The sequence below is a fragment of the Paralichthys olivaceus genome, chromosome 20 (genome assembly GCF_024713975.1).
Source record: "Paralichthys olivaceus isolate ysfri-2021 chromosome 20, ASM2471397v2, whole genome shotgun sequence".
Lineage (NCBI taxonomy): Eukaryota > Metazoa > Chordata > Actinopteri > Pleuronectiformes > Paralichthyidae > Paralichthys > Paralichthys olivaceus.
Window position 1 is genome coordinate 11656012 of NC_091112.1, and position 23867 is coordinate 11679878.

The 23867-nt window shown below is 42.3% G+C and overlaps 1 protein-coding gene across 4 annotated transcripts in view; it reads left to right on the plus strand.

The window, feature by feature from the left end:
- The window catches only part of ppp1r9a (protein phosphatase 1, regulatory subunit 9A), a 48650-nt gene that overhangs the window by 3880 nt on the left and 20903 nt on the right, over nt 1-23867 (plus strand). For all 4 annotated transcript variants that reach the window (XM_069516916.1, XM_069516918.1, XM_069516920.1 and 1 more), the window contains exons 2-5: nt 3351-4869; nt 16929-17061; nt 17852-17972; nt 21264-21368. In XM_069516916.1, coding sequence (XP_069373017.1) covers nt 3493-4869; nt 16929-17061; nt 17852-17972; nt 21264-21368 — 1736 coding nt within the window. In that variant the 5' untranslated portion in view covers nt 3351-3492. The remainder of the gene's footprint in view (nt 1-3350; nt 4870-16928; nt 17062-17851; nt 17973-21263; nt 21369-23867) is intronic.

Genomic DNA, 23867 nt, shown 5'->3' on the forward strand with positions numbered 1-23867 from the left:
ACGTCAGAACCAATTATATAACTCAGTCATCTTTGTTAAAATAATCACACATTCAGATGCTGACAAAGCTTCCTTTCTAGTGCCTCATCACATGGATTTAATCCCGTGTTTTAGACGGTGTGTCTGTTGACTCCTGTGTGACCCAGGCAGCTTAAGTTTTTACACTGTGATCTGCTGGAATTATTAATGCATGCAGATTAATTTGGGAAAGAGACATAAAATTTCATTAGCAGTGTGAAAGTAAACATCCCAGAAGGTGCTTTTTGGAACAGAAATGATACATTTTGATACAAAAAATGCGAATAAACCAAGATACTCTCGCAGTGGAGAAATAAAAATGGCCTCTGTTAGTGTGACTATATGCTTGGCAGCTAATGCACTTATATGTTACAGTACACTGGTCTTCATCATGGTGACTAACCTGAAGTAAAGGAAGAATATAGGCCTGTGAGATATCAGGGAGTTACATCATAGGCTCATTATCAAAATAGACAGACGTCCACAGAGGGACAGGGTGTCATAATGCCATCAGGACTTCTACTGACAAATACCCGATGACTAATCATTTCAGGCTGGTCATGTAAGCACCAATTCTTTAAAGGTTATAGCTGTCGATGTAGTCCCTTGTTCTTGTGACAAAACAATAAGAAACTTTTTGTGATTTTCTGACTTCAGGCAATGGTATATCCAGGTCTTAATAAAGACATCAATTATTCTCCCTTCCATAACTCGGTTTGTTTTATAACTTGATTCATGAAGTTAGGTGATTATGTGTTCTTGTCTCTGATGTTTATATTTTCTGTGCAGGCTCATTTGTTGTTGTTGTTTTTCTACTGTCTAATTGTAGCTATTTCCTTCCAGCTTGAGTCACCTGCTCTGTCAATTGCCCACGATTTCCCTTCCTGATATCTCCCAGGTCTAAATAAAAATAATAAGTGTATGCTGACTAATGCAGAACCCTAACCAGTGCCTTAAAGTATTTATTTAAACTATCTTAAATATGCAATATTCACTGTGCGACATTAATCTGCATGTGCAATCCATTAACTTCACAAAATTCTCACACTGCTCATGTTTTTCTTTTGTACACTGTATGTATTCGTTTCTATTCCATTCATATTTTTCTATATTTTTTCTATTCTATATACACTATGATCATCGTTCACTTAAGCATTGCATGTTACTTATTACTAACTGATGGCTTTGTTTGACTCGTACTGCTGTAATATTGCAAATTCCCCCACTGTGGGACTAATAAAGCATTATCTTATGTTATCTTAATTGAGAATAAGATAAGCATAAAAAAGGTATATTACATTAGACAGAGAACCTTAACTAAAGTGGAAGTAGGTAGAATTGAAATGATAAAGGAGGAAGTAATGAGGGAATTATGTATTCACTTTTAATCTCTCCTTAGATCTTGTAGCCTGCTCTCACAATAAACTCCTCAAATCCACCTGGTGGTCCTCACACCACACTTTGGGCAACACTGACCCTAACCTGCTGAACACCCATCCACACAGCCAGGGTGACCTTTGACCCTCCAGCACCACACCCAGACCCCAGTGATGGACAGTGAGGCTGTGTACAGTGTGTGTGTGTGTGTGTGTGTGTGTGTGTGTGTGTGTGTGTGTGTGTGTGTGTGCTGGTATGCGTGCCCACACTGCAGCTCACTGACGCCCCCCCCTCCGCTCGGCTCCGCGCAGCAGCAGCTTATCGGACCAAACCATTGCCGCAGTCCAGGTCCTAACACCTGTCACATGAGCCTTCACATTTGCGAAGCGGCGGCCACCGCAGCGTCTGAGTTGGTTTTACTCCACCGCACCGCACACGCACTCCGGACGCCGCCAGGTTGCAGACGCTGCCAGGGCGCAGCTTCCAACGAGGCGATCCGCTGAACTGCACCGACACCCCCATTGTGCGGCTGGCAGCATCACCCGCTGCCTGCAATGGCGCTGTAGCGGCTCCGGTGTGTCCGAACGCTCCCGAAGCGGCGACTCTGTCCCCCGGACTGTTTACTAACGTGGGAGTGCGATGTTATTGTTCGATAGAGGGGTTGTTGTTGTGTTTGCAGAGAGCATCCTCACCCCCCCTCCCGCTCAACACCGTGGATTACTGTTTATTTACATCACGGAGCCGGAGCCATGGATGTAAGTCTGACTCTTTTGTTTTTGCAACATTGAGGCAACATCGCTGTGTGGGGTTAACTCCGCCTTTTCGACAATCACCAATCAATCACCAATCAATCAATCAACAATTTTCATGTATACTTTATGTGGAAACCTGCACAAGGGGACACACGTGAATGAAGAAGAGTTAGACAGAGGGGCTGGAGCTGAGCTGTCATGTTGTGTGCGGTGTGGCTGACGGGTCTGTCTGATCCCACTGACACAATGCTCAAACCTCGAATTCATCCTTCACCTCTAACTTTATTCAGCACTCTGCGATATCCTCTGAGGTTACACCAGTCCAAACAGATGATGTGTATTTTGCACCGAGGCCATCTAGAGTCCAGCGTGGTGAATAATGAATTATGAGCCAGGACATTCAGGTTTTATCCTCTGCTGCTGCTGTATCTACACCACCCAGGCAGATGGTTTCAGCACAACTTAATGAATTCTCAGTGTCCCAGATGAATGTTTTATCCTTTTTTTCCTGAGTTTATTGTGTCACATTTCATTCCCCTCTTTTTGAAATGCATTTCCAAACAGTATTAAACATTAATGCCAGAAGGTATGGAATATTTAAATCCTACACCAGCCTGCAACCCCGCTCTCACCCCATATAGTTGCAATGGTGGGCAGAGGGCAGAGGCACATAGTCTCAACATTTAAATCTCAAGTCCTTCAGTACATGAAATGCTGCACCTTTTGGTGCATTTAACCACAATATATGTGCAGTGAAGGATAAAACTAGCACACATTGCTTTGTCTCAGCACTGACATTTAAAAGTGACCACCATGATGTCAGTGATGGTTTATATCGCAGGATGTGGCACCGTTCACTATATAGAAAAAGGAGTGAAGGTGGTTAAGTGGGGAAAGGGAAGGAAACATCTAGAGTACAGCACAATAATGATCAAAGAGATCACAAATCTTTACACTAATATGTACAGCAAGCATTGATTTGAGAAGGTAAACAGCACAGCACTGCTGAACACACAACATCACCAGAGAGCTTTTAGAGACCAATAAGCTTTCATAACTTGTTCTCCTGCTCTTATGTCACTCATCAGCATCTGAAATCGATTTGGACCCTATGTTTTTTTTAATAGTTCTCTTGAACTCACATAACCATGCAGTGTTACAAAATGTTTCTATCTTAACAACATCTTTTCTTTATCGCTGCAGGTGTGAATTGGCCTAAAGGAACAACAATATCAACTTTGTCAGATAAAGCAGCGCTGCAGTAGGTCAAACTAAACCCCTCACTACTATGTTCTAATGAGGCCACGGCGATGCTGACATCTCCTTGGAATCCAAAGACCTCATCATGCTGAAGACGGAGGCTTCAGGGGAGAGGACCTGCCTCCGGAGTGCCTCCCCCCACCGTAATGCCTACCGAGCAGAGTTTCAGGCACTCAAGAAGGCCTTTGACCAGCCACGGATTGATGGAAACTCAAAGCCCAAAGACCTGGAAAGGGTGAAACAACCAAGGGGTCGCCAATATGGCTCCCATGTCAGCCGCATCAAGGACATGTTCATGCAGATGGGCACAGAAAGTACGCCAGCAAAGACAAAGGGTCAAGAGGATTCTTCGCCACAAAAGCTGGTAAAGCCCACCAACTTCATCAACAAGGCTGATGGATCTGTCATAAAACTCCAGCATTCCACATCGACTGATAGGATTGGAAGTGCCGGAGCAAGGTTCTCAGAAACCAGGAAGCTGTTTGAGCAGCAGTCCCGTGACCAGTCTCAATCACCAGTCTTTCCCTATGGACGTGATAAAAGAGGTTCCCATGAGAATCTTGATGATTGGCGAGGGGCAAGGTCCAACCGAGGCAGTACAGATTCTTTGGATTCACTTTGCTCCAGAGCAGAGGCATCGTCACCGACTGTCAGTCAACTCAGTGCTGTTTTTGAAAATGCTGACCACCATAATCAGGGTGTGCCCCACAGAGGAGTCAGCAGACGAGCCCTCTACTCTCCAGATGGATTCCAACGCCATGGAGGAGATCTCAGTGAGGATGATTCACGACAGTCTCCTGTTCGTGGTAACTATCGGAGCAGGATAGGGGGAAAGTTTCCTACATCGTTGTCCTCTGAGGACCTGCTCAGTCCCAGTCCTGGAGTAGAGACAGCAGCGCTGAAACCTGTTCTCAAAGAGGAGGAGTGTCAAGAGAAAGCAGAAAAGGTTGCAAGTACAGGTGGAGATAAACAGCGCCTTTCTGGGGCCACCACCAATGGAAGTCAAGTCAATGGTTCCTGTGAAGAAGAAGAGAAATCATCAGAAACAAGAACACATTCTGAGGATCTAGGGGTGTCCAAGGCTTCAGAACATACAGATGATGCTGTGATTACCAAACAACCAGCCACTCCAGAGCCCCTGCCAACTGCAAGAGCTGAAAGCCAGGTGGATGGAGATGGTTCAGTAGAAGACAAGCCCTCTGACTCTCTCAATAATCAAGTGGAAGAACCAGATGAGGAATACACTGGCCACGAGCGGGTGATTTTTAATGCAGACGGGGACGCTTGTTACCAGGGATGGGGTGAAAGCTGTACGGATCCTGAGGATGACCTCTATGGAGACGACGAGGATATTGTCTACGACCCGGGCTCTGATCTGACAGAGATTCCTGGTCTGCCAGAGGAGAACAAAGAGGACATCCCTCCAAAGAGAAAGATTTGCTTCAGCACTGCTTCCATTACAGTAAGTCGGGTGCCGCACAAAACTGTTGTGGAAGCCTAAACTGTGTAGAACACAATCCAACATAAAAGCCCTTGTGCAGCTCTTATCAGAAGTAGGTTAAAACAACAGAGCTAATATTGTATTCAGAGCTTCCTTTTTATTGGCTCATATTCATAGTTACCATGGAACTCCTTGTGTTTAGCTTTGATGCTTTCGCATGCGTTTATGGGGTTATATGATTATGATAAAACGATCTGACATCAGTAATCTTTATTCTCGTAAGACCTTTGTTATGTGCTTATTTAACTACTCTGTCCTTTTAATGTGTTCTGTCATACCGTAGATAAATGATCGTATATTATAGCTCTTGCTCTCTGATGCTCTGAAGTGGTTGTAGCTATTTTGTGTGATGCAGAGACCGAGGGTCAAAGCTTTGCCCTCTGGGAAACTGAAATGTTCATGGGCAGAACATCTGTGCATGTGTTAGTCATGCTGGTGCTGCACCCACACAGTTCTCACACAAGATACTGTGTTTGTTTTTCACCGTATCTCTTAGATCAGGAAGCCATTTATTTAACTATTTGATGAGAATGTGCTGCACGTTGCAGTGGCAGAGTCTATATGAACCTGAATGTATTGTATAAACAGTGTTTGTGTTTAGTAACCTTGCTATGGCCGCTATGCTTGTGATAACAGCAGATGTTTAGGTAGAGTTTACGTGTATTTTACCATTCGTCCAATGGGAGTTTCACAAAGGTCACTATTTCTTGTGATAATACCCAGTTCCCCCAATGTCATTTCCCTGATAGCAAGTCAATCTTCTTTATTTTTTTAACCAGAAATAGCTTTAACCCTTATTCCTCACATGCTTGAGTAGCTTTGGACACAAAGCAGCCAGTGTTGTTTGTGGATTGGGAAGATGGATTTGGAAGATTATGGGAAGTATTTTTCAGCCATTATCCTTAAGCATGTGGAATCAGTAAGCTTTATGTTTGTAGTAGTAAGCAACATGCTCTAGGTCGCTGTATTCCTTTTTTAATCCCTTTTTGTTGAATTTGACAGTGGATCAGTTTTTATTTCTGCGATTTTACCCTGTTGACGTAAAATCTGTTGGTGTGCTTGTATACATATGAGATCAGTATACAGTTGGGATTTGGAGATTAGGTTGTATGTATGCAGGATTTGGAGGCAACACAAACATTCCTCAAGTTGAGGATCAATCTTATTAACATGCTTTAACAAACCAGAACAATTAGCCCAGTTATTCTGAGGAGAAAATGTGATGTTGGCTTCACTAATTACCCTTCACTGTCTCTGCAGTGTGGGTCCTTCTGCTTCTTTCTCTTTTCCTCCCTCACAGGACTCACCTCACATGCTCCCAAAGATTATACAAGGATTTTGGGAATTTCAAAATAAAATATTAAAACCTTGTTCGGCTTATTTTAACAAAGGTTAAATATAACAATCAAATGTAATACATTTAAAAGATATTGACAAATCTTTAGTTTTGATCATTTTGGAATTTTGAATCTGAGTGCTTGTTAGAACTTGTTGTCCCATTTAGGTTGAATAGGCAACCAGTATGCTTCTCTGTTGTCTGTCGTTGCAAGGCCTCTGTTTTCTATGAAAAGGGCCGACGCTCGTTCATCATATGGAGAATTCTAAATGAGCACTGCCCCCGTCCCTTTACACAGACGCACACGCACAATTAGACATGCACCCCTCCCACTTCATCCGTGCCCCCCTCCTCTTGGTGCATGAGGAACAAACAGGGTTCTGTCTTTTGTTCGTCTATATTGTGAAAGAGACAAAGCTATTTTCTCAGCCCTCGGCCCTGCACGGGTCCAACCTGACCCCTGTGGGAGGAGACAGCCTTGAAAAAAAACTGCCATTTTCTAATATAATACTTAATGTTCCCTCCTCTTCATACACTATTTTTTAGTCCTGCCCCATAAAGCGGATGAACCATTTCAACATCCCAGCTTTGAAGGCTTATTCAATTTAGAAATCATCATGGTACGGGGAGAAAATTATATACAACCAGCTTTGGGCAACATTTTGTAAACATGCACACTGACTTAAGACTTAAGAGTTACTGTTCCAGATGTTCAAAGTAACATGTATTAGTTTTGATGTTGCAATAGTGTAGAGTTTAGAAATAGCATTCTTACCAATGCTTGCAGTTGATGGAATTTTGTTTTTCTGGTGTTCCAATTCTTTGGTCCAGAATGAAATATCTCAACAAATATTTGCTTGACTTCCATGAAATTGTTACAGGCATTCAGCATCCCCAGAGGGTTGATCTTACAGACTTACAATCACCTGGCTTTTCATAGTGCCACCATATGGTTGACAGTTTTGGCTTTAATTTAATTATATTTATAGCTATAAAGATTCCTAGGGGATGGATGTAAATCTGTCAGTATAGGTCAGAATTCAAATATATACTGTGAAATATCTCAAAATTGTATAAAATGGACTGGCACAAATTATTTTCCCAACATCCAAAGTTCCCAGTTGATGAGTATAGCGATTCTCCGTCTGTCCTTTAGGACTACCACAAGGTTCACACTCTCAGCAATTATAGAATATATTTCTTTTAAATTATTGCACATATATTTATGTTATACTGTGTTAATGTTGTCATTTGTCAACCTAATGTTTAACTAATGACAATTCAATCAGCCTTCTCTGTAAATATTAGCATGCTAGCACACTAAACTAGGATCCTGACATAGTATATCAATATATCAGCTTTGTCATTGCAAGCATGTTATAACATGGTGGCATTAGCTTTTGGGTCAAAGCTTTTCTGTGTCATAGTACAGAGCCACAAGCTTAGTTTTACAACACACAGCAAGTTTTTTCAGTTTTTTATTAATCATTACTTCCACATCCTTTCACTCAACTGCACCATCCAAACTGACCCAGTGAGAATATGTGATGGCTGTGAGCGTCCAAAGGCAAAGGCAGCCTCCCTGCCCGAAGGCACTGACCTACAGAACAGAATCAATTCTAAGTTCATTCAAGCAACTGGTTTTATCCCTGATGTTACTGCTCCTAGTCGGGTTGTCCAGTTTGTGACGTACTGAAGCATACAGTGGTAGCATGCAGGTAGATTCAGTCCTCTATCATACTTTTGATGCATGTTCTGTGCAGCCGATATAACTTTGAGAATACAATGTTTAATCTGAAAGCATCCCATACATCTCCGCCAGTGTTCAGTTCTGTTTTTTAGTTCGCTCAGGTTTTGAAAATTTCTACCTTGATCGTACACTGAACCCAAACGCTTTTAACAATCTCTCACTTGTTTCCGATTTCTCTCCACGGGATGTGTTTTCTCTTTCTCGTTGCTGAGCCGCACCCCAGGAGTTTGACAGCAAGAGTCTTTTCCCTCTGCATGCAGTCTGCTGTGTCAGTCTCCCCTTGTTTTTCCTCTGCTGCTCCCTCTACGTGGATAGAATTTACATTGTCCGTTTAATGATACTCTCTGCCTGCGGAGCAAGTGTGTTTTCATCAGTCAGGCCAATGCGATATCTTAATGGAATTAGACAGATGTGATGACTGGAGTGCCGGTTAAACGGCTGCTGAAGTGGCTGTGTAATCAGCCCCTCCACTCTGCATGGTGTCTGTTATTCTGGATCAAAGTGACTGGCGTTTTGTCCATTAGATTGTGCCGCTGCACTGTTAGTGGAACGCTGAATAGCATGGATCTGAGCTCCGAGCCATAATCAATATGATAAATGTGTGTTGGTTCCCTTTTTTGTGGCATTGGTTTTATAGCTGCAAGTTTTTGTTCATTTTTGTGAAAATAATGTATTGGCTGTTTTCTGCCTGTTGTATTCTGTAGCATAGAATGAAATAGTTGTGTTCATTCTTTTTACATAAATGTCGTATAAATATTTTTTGATGAATGGAGTGAATTCACAGATTTAACTCTAAGGGTGAAATGAGGTCACTGACTTATTTTCTTCTGAGTGATACCTTCATGCTGGCAGACATTTGTTTGCAAAAACAATCCTCTCACATTTTCCTCGTGTACCTTCTCTCTATGCTGGTTTGCATCTCACGCTGCACTACATCAAACCAATCCAGAGACTCATCTTTTACTTTACTGGAGCAGGAACTAACATAAAGACTGAAACCCTGATGCCTGCAAACAGAGACACTTCCAATTTACACTATCCTGGCGTCAGTCCTCAGACTCGCCAGGCATTAAGAGACGGTTATTTCTCTCAAGATTTGGGAGCTCATTTGCCTGCCCTTAATACAGTGCATGACAGCAGAGGCACACTCTGGTCTCTCCTGATTGCTGTGCATGACTGTAAACATCTGTGTGATTCCATCTTCCTTATCTGGGGTATCACCTAATACACTATTTTGCCTCACAAGCTGAAATTAGATGGCCTCAAGCCAGGAACCTTCTGACCATATTTTCTGATGAAAAGGATTAGTCTACTTTAGGGCAGTCTGTCCTTTTCACTGATGATACATGTGCCTTTCTGGAGTCCTGGAACCAACACTGACATGGATTTTGTCAACGTCATTTGTAAGTAGTATTTAGGTCTGTAACACGATTGCTAGAGCTTTAACTCCTCAGGCCCAGTTTACACTGAAGTGAATATATGTAATATATATATATTCTCTTCCATTTTAAAGAAAAATCCCTCCACACCATCTTTGTTTTCCAAAATATATCCATCCTGACAAGGACACAAAAACAACAACAAATGCCCAAGCAAGCATGCCAGGCCAGTAGGTGGTGATAAAGTCTACATCAACAATCTGTCAAATACCAAAGAAGAACACTGTGGTCCAATTAATATTGGGTAAGGCAGACAACTGTGAATACCTGTAATGTGGTGCGGTAATGCTAACTCTAGCTGAAAGTCAGCCATATTACTTGTGCCTCATAATTTTCTGCTTATCTACATATCCAGTTGCTACCAGTTGCAGCATATAAACCTTATTCTTGTGTTTTCCCTCTGTGAGCAGGGTGGAGGTGGCTGTCAACCTCATAGCTATGAAATTTATCTATCTGGAGATAATGGAGGGAACTTGTGGGAGAGTTGCAACAGCAGCTACTGTACATAACAGGGGCTGAGTGCAGTCAGAATGATCGTGGGGTATTTTGGTTAAACTCTTTTTTGGGGAGGCTAAACCAAAAAATACTGTAGAATCCTTACAAATCATCCAGAAACGTGTGTGATGACTTTACATATTATTATGTAGATATTTGAGTGAAAAGCATAAACCATTCAGTCGTACTCTTTAGTATCATATGTAACAATTCAGCCCAATTTGAAAATGTCACCTTTTTGTGTGTCTAGCTATGGAATGGAATGACCCCACAGATTTTTTCCATCTCTTGTACCTCTGACAGGTTCAACTACTTCAAACCGGGCATGTGCGTATTTGTATTAGTCACTCCATTATTAATGCAGTGGTGTTTTTGTTTGCTTGTTTCGGTGCCACCCGATCCTCCCTGGGGAGATGCATTTTTAATGATCCAGGTAAGGTGAGACGTTCCTTCTGGTTTTTGAGGCCGGTCAGTTACCACACAGGACTGGACTGTGTCATGAATCATCATCCAGCCCCAACCCAACACATTTTGGTCCCCTGCTAATGATATCATCTGTGCGCTGGCATTTTTGTATTGCATTTTGTAGAATGAAAAAACGGGACTGAACAGATTCTCTGTCACACAATGTCCTCAGTGTTTGCTCAGCCAGTGCTGAAGAAGGCTCAGGGTGTTGCACTGTCATCATGTCCTTGTTTACTGTGAGTCAGGAGCACGATTAAGATGAACTGTTTAAATTTAAACGTAATCAGATACAAAAAAACAAAACTGTTTTTTGCCGTGTGTGTATAGGAATCTGTGTCCTCTTCACTGCATAATAACCACTGTGTGTGATCTGGACACACAGTGGTTATTATGCTGTGCAGAAATATGGTCCCACACTCTGCCTCGTCATTGTCGCGGCCTAATGAATTACGTAGCAGAGCAAGTGGGCATTAGAGCATCAGCGCGATAACAAGCAACATGTTGTTGTGTTGCTTTTGAGCCCAGCCTCCTACTCGCTGTATATGACCAAGGCAGAACATAAAGCAGGCCATTGTCTGCAGTCATTCAGTTGCAGTTGTTTACTACTCTCTGCCACCCGTTTAAAGCTCCCACTACACACACAGACACACACACATACACACTCACATTCTCTTTCTGTGTATTTGGCCAATGATTTGGTTTGTTGGTGGGAGCCATGGCATCCAGTGGCATTGTGCCACGAACAGTGGACTGAAATGCATTCTTGATTGGGAGAAAAAAAACATGCCAGATATAAAATGTTGAATTCAGTTTCTTTATTTGTAATAACAACAGACAACATCTACCTTGTTTGGTCCATACCTTCTGTCTTTTCAGTTTAGTCTGAACCAACTCAGCAGGTGTGAAAGGGGCCTCGGACCAACAGACCAAAATTTTGTCCTGACCAAAAGAGGTGGTTTTGGTCCGGATCAAACAAACCATTCATTTGCAGTGGGAAAACATTTTTCTGGAATTGCAAATTGCAGGAAGAGACAAAATTAAACAACAGAAGAAGTGTCTCACAGGATTGCTGGCAATCTTCACCTCTGAAGATACAATGTTTGAACGATGAGGATGTTTGCTGTTAGTGAAACCGTAATGATATTACAATGGCAACAAAATTAACAAAGTGAACTGGTTCATTCATTTTCTCCATCCAAACGGAAAGGACTACTTATTTTAAATGCATTGTATTTAAAAAAAATGTACGAATACAAAAGCAGACTTTATAACACGCAGACATCTACTATCCAATCAATGTCAAATGTAGGTCGATTCAGCCCAAGTGGGTGATGATGACAGGACGTATGTATGTCATACAAAATTCTTAGTGCATTCTCTAAATTGCAATGCAATACAAAAACTGACTGAATCAAAAGTTCCAAAACATTCCAACAAAGACATTTTTTTTTGGACCATGGTGCAACTTAATACTCCCTTAAAAATGAAATCAAAAAAAGATTCGGTCGGAGTCTTTCAAAGAGGTCATCTTGTATGAACAGTGTTTCCACTCTGTTTTCAGAAGCTCCATCTGGAGTTTGAAATAAAAATGCTGACTTGTAAAACCGTCATGTCAAAAGTCAGTGTCACTTCCTCAGACGAGGGGCGATGTGCTGTATGTCAAGAGCAGACAGAATGACGAACTGACCGACTGTTTAAATCCTGTATGTTCTCACTCCTCCTTATTTAGAGCCACGTCCTGAATGTTTCTGTTTGTGTCTCTCTTTTCTCACTCCGTCCTCTCTCCATCTCCTTCGTCACCTTCTTATCCGTCAATCTCACTATGTTCTTGCCAGACATTAATTCATGTCCATCATCAGCAAGCGTCTCATCCCCTCAGCATCCAGACACTTTCCTCAGCACCTGTCAGCTCTCCAGCCTGCTGTGTGTGTGTGTGTGTGTGTGTGTGTGTGTGTGTGTGTGTGTGTGTATGTGTGTGTGTGTGAGAGAGTGTGAGAGTGTGACTACAGGTACAAAATGTAATGGAAATGTGCTGAGCTATCACAGCAGAGCAAACTGTATCTCTTTGGGTGTGTGTCTGTGTGTGTTTGTGTTTGTGTACTGGGCTGTAGCTTATCCACTGCAGGGTTTGCTGGGCTCGTGCCACAGCAGCAGGAACATTTCTTTTGGGTCTCTCCTCTTGCCCTGGGCAGCATCAACTGTCTGGAAAACGTAAGCCAGGCGACGGCACTAGCACCGACACGCCAAAGGCCCAGTTTAATACCATCAGAGGCAGTTGGCCAGGCATCGGCACCATGCTGCGACATCTTAGGCAAGAACTCGAACAGGCCTGAAGCAAATTACTCCTGGCCTCGCCCACTTCTTAGATTTGCTGCAGCTTTGTCTGCTTTTTTTTCTTGTTTTATTTTCTTTATTTCTCTCTTATTGCCTTTTTCACTCCTCAATGGCCTCAATGTCTGCTGCTGCTCGAATCCATGAATCATATGAGTCATTCTGTTTCTCTCTCTCAGTGAATATTGCCTCCCAGCCTCCGTTAACTGGATTTTTAGTTACTTCCCTTCCATTTTCTCATCATCTTAAAGGCCACATCTCTCCTCGTGTCCCCTTGACTGTCCTCCTCATTGTCTCAGTCCACATTTTCCCTCACTCCATTCAATGCCCACTCCTCATGTAAACCTTTCACTTTTCCTTTTTCTTCCTCTGCATAATCCCTGTGTTCTGTTATCTTCCTCTTCCTTTCACCTCCCCTGTAGCTTAGCAGGCCCTTGCCTAATCCTTACTTGCCTGTTCCAAAGGGGAGCCTGTAGGTGTCCAGACAGACAGACGAACATGATGCCGCTGAAGGGACATGTGTCATCCGGAGAGTGAGATGAATCTTGATTCAGCACAGCAGTTTACCATGCAGGCACGCTTAAATCTGCAGACTGGAACCTGCAGTGAACTTTCAATAGCCTCGGCAGTGGCACTCATACAAAGCGTACACTCATGCAAACTCCCATTGCTATCACTTAAACACCTGTTGTGTGTTTTCAGCACACACACTCACACACCTGTGTACAAACACGGAAAGTGAGAGAGGTTTTATCCACTAAGACGTCTGAGCTCTGATGAAGGCAGTCGCGGCATCTGCAGAGTCACAGCAGCATCCACAGATCGACTCAAACCGAACCTTGTCCATCCTCCCTTGGGTCGCAGGGATTGGAAATTAGACGGGCAAAATGTGGACAACCAAGCAGAACTGCTGTCTGCAATCATGTGTGATATTGTGTGGAGGTGACGAGAAGAGATATTGGTTGATTCAGTGACAAGAAAAGAAAGAGAAGATCTTGTTTTTATGAGACATCTGAGAGACAGATGTGTGCCTGCATGGGTCCTCTATGTGTGGGTGTATGTGTTTGTTGGTAAATCAGAAGTGACGTTTCACTAAAAGAGCTGCAGTAAAATGATGACTGCATTTACAGTATGATGTGATTCACATGCATTATTGTTTTTATGTTAACCACAGACAGAGGTTAGGAGCTGCTTTCAAACATGCACCGATAACATTTTCCTCAAATGATCAACATTGGCTGATCTCCTGCCTACTGTACACTCTACCCAGATGCCACCCCTCACCCCCTCGTCCCCTCTGGACCCAATTTCACAAATAATTTCCATAATTCAATTCGGAAAACAGCTTTAGACTCGGATATGTGGATTCTTTGTATGGTTATGCGATAAGACATTGATTTCACACCGTGAGTAAAGCAATTAAGGTTTGAAGGGTCTGACATTGGTGTTTGCAGGGGATCAGTTTATTGGATTATGTGGGTCAACACATTGATGAGTGTCATATTACGTTTAGTGAGGCTTTGTTTTGTCTCTCGGGTGCGTCATTACATACAGGCAGTGTTGGGTTTGGGTCAGCCCTGCAAAGTTTTGAACCACGTTATTGTCTCCACATTGTGTGAAAATCAAAGAACAACTATTTCTGAATAGCTGTTATGTACATGTGTGATCAACAGCAGCACTAACTCGGCTCCAGCTGTCGGGCTTGTGTTTGCCAGCTTCATGCCTGGTCGTGCCGTTTTTTTTCATCTCCCTGTGGTACGACAGGCAGCAGTATCCTGCCGTACTGCCAAGGTTAACCATGGTCAGACACACATTACTGTACTGTATCTCTCATTCCCTCTAAGTGTCTCCAGCCTCTGATACTTTAGGTCAAAAAGTGCTTTTTTCTATAGTCGGAGAACAAGGATATTGTACATCCTATCTCAGAAGAGAAGGAAGCTTGAACCTGAATCACTTATCAGTCTGCTCAGGTTGACCTTTACATTTCAGTATATGCTCTTCTGCTTATTTCCAGGGACACTTTTGCATTGGGATTTTCCTCTGGGAGAATTAATATCTGCCAAATAAATGCTTTCTGTTTGCCCGTGCAATCTGTGCCCATGTTTCTCTTTCACTCTCCTTCTGTCTATTTATTCTTACTTCCCCTCTTTCATTCATCGTATCCCTCCCACTTTAACTCCCCATTACTCCCTTGTTTATCCTTTGCCCTTTGCTGTTGTTCTCTCCCTCCTTCTTGATTTTTTTCCCCTCCTGCCCTTTTCCAATCTTTCTCCTTCACTGCGCCTCCTCCGTTTCTTCTTCGCCTGCCTTCGCTCACAGATCCACATTCATCTGTCCTCATCTCCCTCCCTGACCTCCCCTCTCCCTTTCTTTCTCTTTCACTCCCTCAAGTGACTGGCCACATGCTAATGTGTTTGTAGATAGGACACAGTGACTGAGAGAGGCCATTAGAGAGTGAACTGACTGCCAATGGCATCCAGGAAGTCCAGGACAGTGCGAGTGCTGCCGTTAGCATTTGCCAACAGTCTGTGAATGTGTGTGTATATGCTGCCGGTAACTGTGTGTGTGTTTGTGTGTCCCTGTGTGCGTATCTGTGTGTATATGTATTTTAATGATTGCTGAATGTCCGTGTGGCTTTTAATTTTCTATGAATATTTCTATATTGCCATGCACAACTTTATATATATTTATGGTGTGTGTGGGTGTGCGTGTGTGCGTGCGTGCATGTAAGCATTAATAATGCAGGGCTGTTGATCACACTGAATGATTGATGACAGCAAGGTCATGGATGGAGCTCACGCAGGCTCGAACAGACGAAAGAATAAAAACTAACCCTCATGCTATATCAATGTGCTCAAGCTGTTTATGTACAACCAGCAAACTGTTCATTCAGCAGAGCAGCAGTTACTGATTTACTCCAGTTCTCTGTATCTTTATCATCTCCTGGTGAGGTATTAGTCAAACCCATGGCCCCGTCATCGGTAGCACAACATAAAAATGTGTAGCTAACGGCATCAACGGGCACTTTTCATGCATTTTTTAATGTTCTGACCCTGTTTGCCCTCATCAATGTTATGGTTTACAGTTCCAACAAAATCTAAGAATATTCAGCATTGGTTATCATATTTCTACATAACATATCGTGACCTCACACCATTAAGATCTCTCTACTCACATGCATACCAAGTGGCTTACATAAATCTGGCTCGGGGCAATAATCAATACATGTGATCTGACATGACGCCTCATCGATCTCTGCTGAGAATATATTTCCTCTTTCACTCAAATCAAAGAGGTCAGGGCACTGAGGAGCCGGTCGACAGCGACTGACGCGTTTGGTGACACTGCATTAGGGCGGACGTCTGCATCCTTGGCGCAACGAGCAGCGGTTTATTTCTACTCATCTAGTGTTGTTGTGATGCATGTGATCAAAAGCAAGCAGCATGCAAAAAACTTTGATAGTGATTGATGTCATCGAGTGTGATACCCTCACCTTGAAAACCTTGTTTATAAGAGACAAGACCATGTGGCAAATGTCACCATTTTTTCAGATTTTAATAAGAGCAGCTGCCATCAGTGTGGGTTTGCAGGGGGCTGTCTAAATCGGAGACTCTATGAACATGCATGCATGTGTTTTGTATCGACGTAAACACTCTGCACACCTTTACTCAGCACCAGCAGCTAGCCTTCTTGCTGAAGACCGCACTACAATGTGACAGCCGCGTGCACATTGGAGCCAGCTCATGCTCAACACTCTCCTCCTCCCTCCTCGCTGCAGGGAGCAGTTTGAGCGCTCGGCTGGGGTGAGATGTGAAGTGACAGCTGACTCTTGCAGGGTAGCAGAGGTTCCTGTGAGGTCCTCGCAGCTTAGAGGGAGAGAAATGCATCTCTGTATCCTCCATCACCTCATTATATTGGGCGGCATTAGAGTGTGTTGTATTTTAACTCTCTGATTAGCTCTGGCTTTGTTGTAATGGCTTTTGCCTTTCACAGGGTTGATGGTTATTTTGTGTGATTAATATGTATGGGTTGTAATTGTTACGTGAAAACGTATTCTTCTATTTGAGCCCTTAAGTTCCTCTGAAAAAACTGAAGTAAAGACCCAGAGCCATCATGATGTGGTGGCTGTAACAGGACCCATTTGCTATATTTGGTTGTGTGCGCCCACTTCTGTGCCGTTAACCCCTTGCATTTGTTATCCCAGGTGTTCAACACTTACTCCAATGAGGACTACGACCGGCGTAATGAGGAGGTGGATCCTGTGGCGTCCTCCGCTGAGTACGAGCTGGAGAAGAGGGTGGAGAAACTGGAACTCTTCCCTGTGGAGCTGGAGAAAGGTGGGAAAGACAAGCTAAGAATATTGTATCATATCCGTCATAGGCAGTAGACTGATCACTTACAAAAGGAATTACACATGTGATGTTTCTATTTTATTAAATGTTTTCATTCAGATTGTTTTTTTTCCACTATTTCTGTATTTCTAAATAAATTCCTCCCAATTTTTGACTTTAATTTCTGGCTCAGCCTTTCATGATAAGACTTTCTTCCTTTTAGAATCCATGTGTTATGCTGCTGTTTGCCATCATGTTGCAACACACTACAAATCCCTTAATATCACACTAGAAGACCCTGTAGTGCACAGTTTGTCCTACTTCCCTGAACATGAGCTCCAATGAGGTGATGTGTTGCATCTCCTGCACTCGTCTTGTCCTGTTGAGCTTTTCCTGTGTGGCAATCCAACACTGCCAGGGGCCTTAAAATAAAATGACTTTACGTTGCAAGATTTCACCAGCCACTCCCTGTTATGTAAATGTTAACAGCTCGTGAATAATTACTGCAGGACGGAGATGGAGAAATGCTACAATGAAAGGGAACTTCCCATCCAGCTCATTTCCTATTCGTGTTAAGGCCAGCATGTCTATAGAAAATGTATCTTCCTCTTCTCCATTAATAAATCAATAGTTCTTCTTTGTGAGTTTATTTTTACTCATATCCACCTGACATCACTTCACCTGGAGTTGTTTTGGGTTTCATCGAGTGGATCCAACAAGTCCCTGCTGGGCTTTGTCAGCTTTTTTTGAAATGTTGCAGCCTTAAAATGATTTGATTTGTTCTTTATGTGTCCAGATGAGGACGGCCTGGGCATCAGTATCATCGGAATGGGCGTGGGTGCTGATGCAGGCCTGGAGAAACTGGGCATCTTTGTCAAGACCGTCATCGAGGGCGGAGCTGCTGAGAGAGACGGCAGGTGAGAGCCAGCGTCTTATTGGATCTTACGTGAGCGATGAGTGAGTCTGGAAACATCCTAAAGCTCAGTTTGTCCACATCTCAAGATCCACAGAAACTGTGTGTGTGTGTGTGTGTTGTGTGTCTTTATGCATTATAAAGTGTGAACAGTGCAGAGTAAGCACTGAGCAGAGGTAGAGGAGGAAATGACAGCAGGTGAGCTGTGCTCTGCCTCTAAACCACCAGCATTTACCTATTAGTGTGTCTGTGTGGTTCATGTTCCCTATAAACAGATTAAAAAAATGATAGGCTCGTCCATTCAAAGCAGCATGAGGGTAGTAAGTGCTCTAAGCTCCTCAGAGTAACCGGGGACTCTATTGCACCGGGGTTGTTTGCAGTAGTAGGTGTGTTTTCTTTAGGGATTAATTATTTTTCTGCTTGCAGAATCCAGGGCTGCCATTTCAGAGTGAGATTAGTTAAAATGTAGTGCAGAGAGTACAGAGACATGGGGAGGGAGGGGGAAAAAAGAAATGGCTTAAATTCAAAAGTGAGAAAATTTGATCCTGTTCTGAGATGACAGTTCTAAAAAGTCAAATTTCTCTCAGTGAGTGGGAGAAAGTATAAAAAGTTGGAAAGATCAGAGGGAAGGCTGTGCTAAAGCTCAAGTTTTATATTTGTCTAAAAGTAGGTTTTAGCATTTGTCTCATTTGTTAGAGCTGAACAAAGATTAATGGATTAATGACTCAAAAAACAGAGACCATTTAATTTGTCCCCTGACTAGTGACGTGGTCAGTCCATCACTTATTTGGACAAAAATAGCACAGTCAGTATTCACATTTCATTTACGTGAGATCATTGATCATTTATATTAGTTTTAGTTTCTAAATACTAGATAGTTATAGTGCTTATCCAATACAGGTAGTAATGCATAAAATGTCTTTACATTTCTGTTAAATAACCCTAATGTCACCCCTCTGTCAACTCTGTCAAATGAAACAGTTATAGAGTGCATGGTATTAAAAACATCCCTTTTAAGTCTGTGCAAGAATTATTACACCCCAATATAACACACTGCAAAATCCCTCTGAAATAAACAATGGTGTGTTTGTCCCAGTGTCATTGTCAGTCTCGTGCACCATGTGCTTTCAGGCTACTGTGAAAACCCCTCATTTACAGTTCAGTCAGCTTCTGCCTTTATCGCATGATGCTGACCTTTCAACAAACAGAGCAGGAGATGGAGGAGAAATACTTCCCTCTGACATCCTTTAAAAACGTTTCTTCGCTTGTGTAGTTGACTATTGCATTACCTCCTCTACTATAAACAGAGTTATCTTCCATTGTGAATCTGCAGCTGCAGCTAATGTGTCCTCATGACAATAAACCTTGATTACGATACAAGAGAAATAAATGAAAGAGTTGAGATATTAGTGTGTCGATAGCAATAAATATTGACTTGTGCACACTCATTTGTCCTTAAGGCGCTCTCACACACTCACACACACACAAGCAGTCAGATAGATGGGCTTGATTATGGCTTGTCTGGTGCTGATGACCGTAGAGGTGTGTGTACTCTGTTGAGATGGCTTCGAGGTGCGGATGTGTGCTTGTGAGTTTTGATGTCTTGCTTTATCTTCCTCTGTTGTCCCTCTGTGGTTTTTCTTGTTGGCTTAACTCAGCAGCTGTTAACCGGACTCGGCCACACTAAACCCGATTAAGACGTTGGAAGCTGTGAAGGTCAGAAAAGCGTCTGAGCTGCTGACTGACAGTCAACCAGCCAGCTCTCTGTCTATGTGTCAGACTGATGTGTCTCTATGACAGCTCTGGTTGACGTGTTGAGTGTCACAGTCCTATTAAACGAGTGACAGGCTGAGAAAGAACACAGCTTATTGCCGGTGTGGATGCAGCCATCAGAGAACATTGTTTGTTTTGATTTTGTCTTTGCAGGATCCATCTTTTAAAAAAAAAAGATGTTAAGTTGGGAATTGTGGATGTTTACTAGTTTTAGGAGCTTAACCCAATCCAGGTACCAAGAGCAAGGACGTCTCTGCCTCTGCTGCACTCGCAACTCTTTACATTCAATCTGTATCTAGTGAGGACCTCAAGCTTATGGAAGTGTTTTTCTGGATCAGTTGACTGCTTTAAAAAAAATTGAATCCAGACAAATGGTTAAAATTCAATTGTAATATAGATGATTTCAATATTGATTCTAATATTATAATTATGTGGAGTTTGTTTTAATTTCTTTCATTATATTCAGAAACTGTAGAAGGCAGAAATTGTCTAAGGTAAATGAAAGCAATAATGTCAAGGCAAGGGTTGATAATCCTGGAAGGCTCCACATAGAAATATGCAGCCAATTCCTCCCACCCCCCCATCGGCCCTACGTCAAAGCTGCGCCCCCAAGACACATGAATGAGCTTTGCCTGACAAGTGATAGAAGCCGACTTATCTGTGACTCATTCGCTATCTTCTGACTTTTGTCTCTGTCTTCCTGGCTGAAGATCCCAGTCTTATGCGTTAAGAGCACGGGCAGGGTGCACGCAGGCTGGCAGGTTGTTCAGTGACAGACAGATACGCCAGTCGTGTTTATTCTAGTCCTGCAAAGGCCGAAGACACTGGCTTTTTGTCTCTTTATTTATTAAATGGTTGTCTGGACAAAGTGTTTCAGAATCAACTTACCCACCTTTGAACTGGCTAAAATGCTTGTGCTTGCTATATATATATAATTAGAAACATTTGGGGGGAAAAGAGAGACCATTTTTGTTTTAATCATGTGAAAAAAAAGTAATTAAAACCTCAAATTCAGAACCTTTTTAAATCTGGTTATTAAGCAGATTTAAAAAGAACATTTAGTAAGAACATCTCTTTGAATTTATTTGTTCACAATTCCCCTGTTATGACCAGAGGATCATGGGGAGTTTAATTTCAGGTCAAGAACCTAGCCTCCCTCTCATCATGTCATGGAGCAGAAATGCAGGCCGTGTTGAGGCTCAGGGCGAACAGGCGAGCTGGCCTCCATGTCCTTGTTAGAACCTCCTCGTTTCTTTTGAGCCTCATCTCTTCTGTCTCTGTGTCAGGCAATAGTCTGGAGCCATCGCAGTGGAAATTCGGGAGCAAGAGAGAGTCTGGCGCTGTTGTTGTTGTTTGGAAGAAAATGTGAATATGCATGATAGGCGAGTTCGTTTGTCTCTTTGCCTCTTGTAGTAGTTTTCCTGCATCAGACTTTGTTTATTTTTGTGGACTCAATGTGTGTAAGCTCTATCACGATAACTTTCAGCTCACAGAATGATACTTGAATACGTCTCTGCTTCAGGATAAAGGTGAATGACCAGATAGTGGAGGTGGACGGGACTAGTCTGGTGGGCGTCACCCAGAGCTTCGCCGCCTCCGTCCTCAGGAACACTTCAGGAGTGGTTCGGTAAGACACGCAAACACACAAACATACACACAAACACACACACACACACACACACACACACACACACACACACACACAAACACCCTCTCACAGTATCTCAGTCTCATAAACCACATATAAATTTAATTATTTGAACATAGACTTTCTACTAGTGATGCCAAACACCATTATGAAATCTAATTTATCAGAACTCAATGTACATAAAAACATTAAAGCCCCCCAAAACAAACAATCATCAGTGTGTCACATATGATTCTCTAATAAACCGCAATGTCTGGAAATGTCCTTTGAACTCAACCTCGATCTCGTCCTCAGTTTTCACTGTTCAGTAGCGCTGCTTGTTGAAATCCTGAATGCTCCTCATCCTGCTGTCGTGGTGCTAAAGTCGCAAAGCAGCCACTTAAACAGCCGGGCTCAGTGCCGTTCTGTTTTGGCAAGAAACTTCGCTTCATTATCGTATCTGAGGAGATGTGGGAACACAATATGTGACAAAAGTCTGCTACGTTTGACAGTTTCTGGCAGGGGTCCACTAAGAGAGGTGGGGGTGCAGAGAACACACACACACACACACACACACACACAGACACAGAAACACACACAAAGGCTGTGATTTGGAGAGCCCGTCCTGTCTTTGGCAGCTCTGTGAACCTGCCGCCTCAGATTTCAGTTGTGTCTTGGCTCTGTGTTGTCTGCTGCGTCCTCTGCTGTTTTCCACCTTCTCCGGTTCCTCTTTACCCCGACTCTTCCTATTAGGGCTACTTAAAGGGGAAGAAAAATCGAGAATAAAGTCAGAACATTTTGAGAATAAAGTTGTAACATTTCAACAATAAAGTGGGAATATTAAGAGGAATAAAAGGTGGAATATTGGGAGAAAAGATCTCTACATTTTACAAGAACAAAGTTGGAATATTACAAGAATAAAAACATAATATTACAATAAGTCATCCATTTTATTAGAATAAATTCATAATTGTATGCTACGTGTCATTTTAGCGGAGGAATGTCAATAGATCTGCTTGTTTGTCTCATCAGCACCAAATTATCATAAGTATCAGGACTTTGAAAAGACTGTGTAAGAAACTGTCTCCTCTGAAGAAAGAACCACACAGACTTGGAGGAAGTTGCCTCTTTCCGGGAGGAGGAAATGCCTTGTATTCATTCTCATAATTTTACAACTCTATTCACAAAATACTACTAATTTAATCTCGAAATATTCTTCTGACCTAGGCTGATGTGGCTTTCTAAACTTTTTCTGTGTATATTTACTGTGATATTTCCTATAATATATATATATATATATGATATGTATATATTTGTTGTTGCTGAGCTTGCGATACATCACATGGGTTGGTCAAAAATGGATTGTGGGTATTTAAGATGGATTTAAGATATATCTATCAGAAGTCAGGATGAGCCTGGAGCTTCTAGTTGTGCTGAATTCCTCCTTTTTTTGCACAGTCGCATTTCTGAGAAGCCTCTTATTCCTGTTCCATGTTTCTACTTGACTTAACTTTACGCTGCTGATAAATAATCTATAGGCCTTGGTGGTTTGCAGCCTCAGCCCTGTTCTGGTCACAATGTTCTCTGTGGGAACAAAGATATGTCCGAGAGTATCAGAACAGACACATGCCGCTTACTGAGCTAATATTGACAATGGGGGTTCTCTACATACCAGGATGTGGCACTGTAGGTGAGACAGCCTTGACACGGTTCAATCTGTCACCTGTCTACCTATCTAACATGTATAAATAGATTCACATGAGCCGTGAAGACATTTAATTTAACTTTAATCATTTTGAATTTATGTTTGAAAATAAAATACAATAATTGTGATGATAATTGTTGCTTCACATCATTTATTCTAGAAGTGGCAGATCCATTTCTCTCCTCTCTCGTACTATTTCAATCTTCCATCGTGTCTCACCCACTCACTCCTCCACCTCCTCCTCTTCCTCCTCTTCCTCCTCCTCCTCGGTAAATCCTTCCCTCTCTGTCTGATCACCAGAGATTTTATGCCCAACTGTCCTAGATTTGCCATTTTAGCTATATTTAACCCCAAATTCCAGCAGCAAATCATCCAGGAGCTCTGACTATAAAAAACGAGGTGCTGCCACACAGATTTCCTAAAGGGAAACACAAGAGAAATACTGTGTACGCTCTGGGTAATATAAAATGACATCATTTCACTTACGGAAGATAGTTCCTGGATTTTGGCCAGCGTGGCTTGATGAACCTTTATTGGCTATAAATGCACTCAAGCTAATATTCTAAAAAGGCCCAAGCTGACATGAATTTATAGCCGTTTTCACTTTATAAAATATATAATACACAATACACCTGCTGCTAATTTTATTGTGACACACATTCATTTGTTCTAACAATTTGCTCCTAATTCCACAGGTCCGTTTTACTTTTAGAAGATAAGGCTGCTACTGTCAGATGCCTTCTATTCATTATCACACTGTCAACAAAATACCTTTAAAACAGCTGATAATAGTT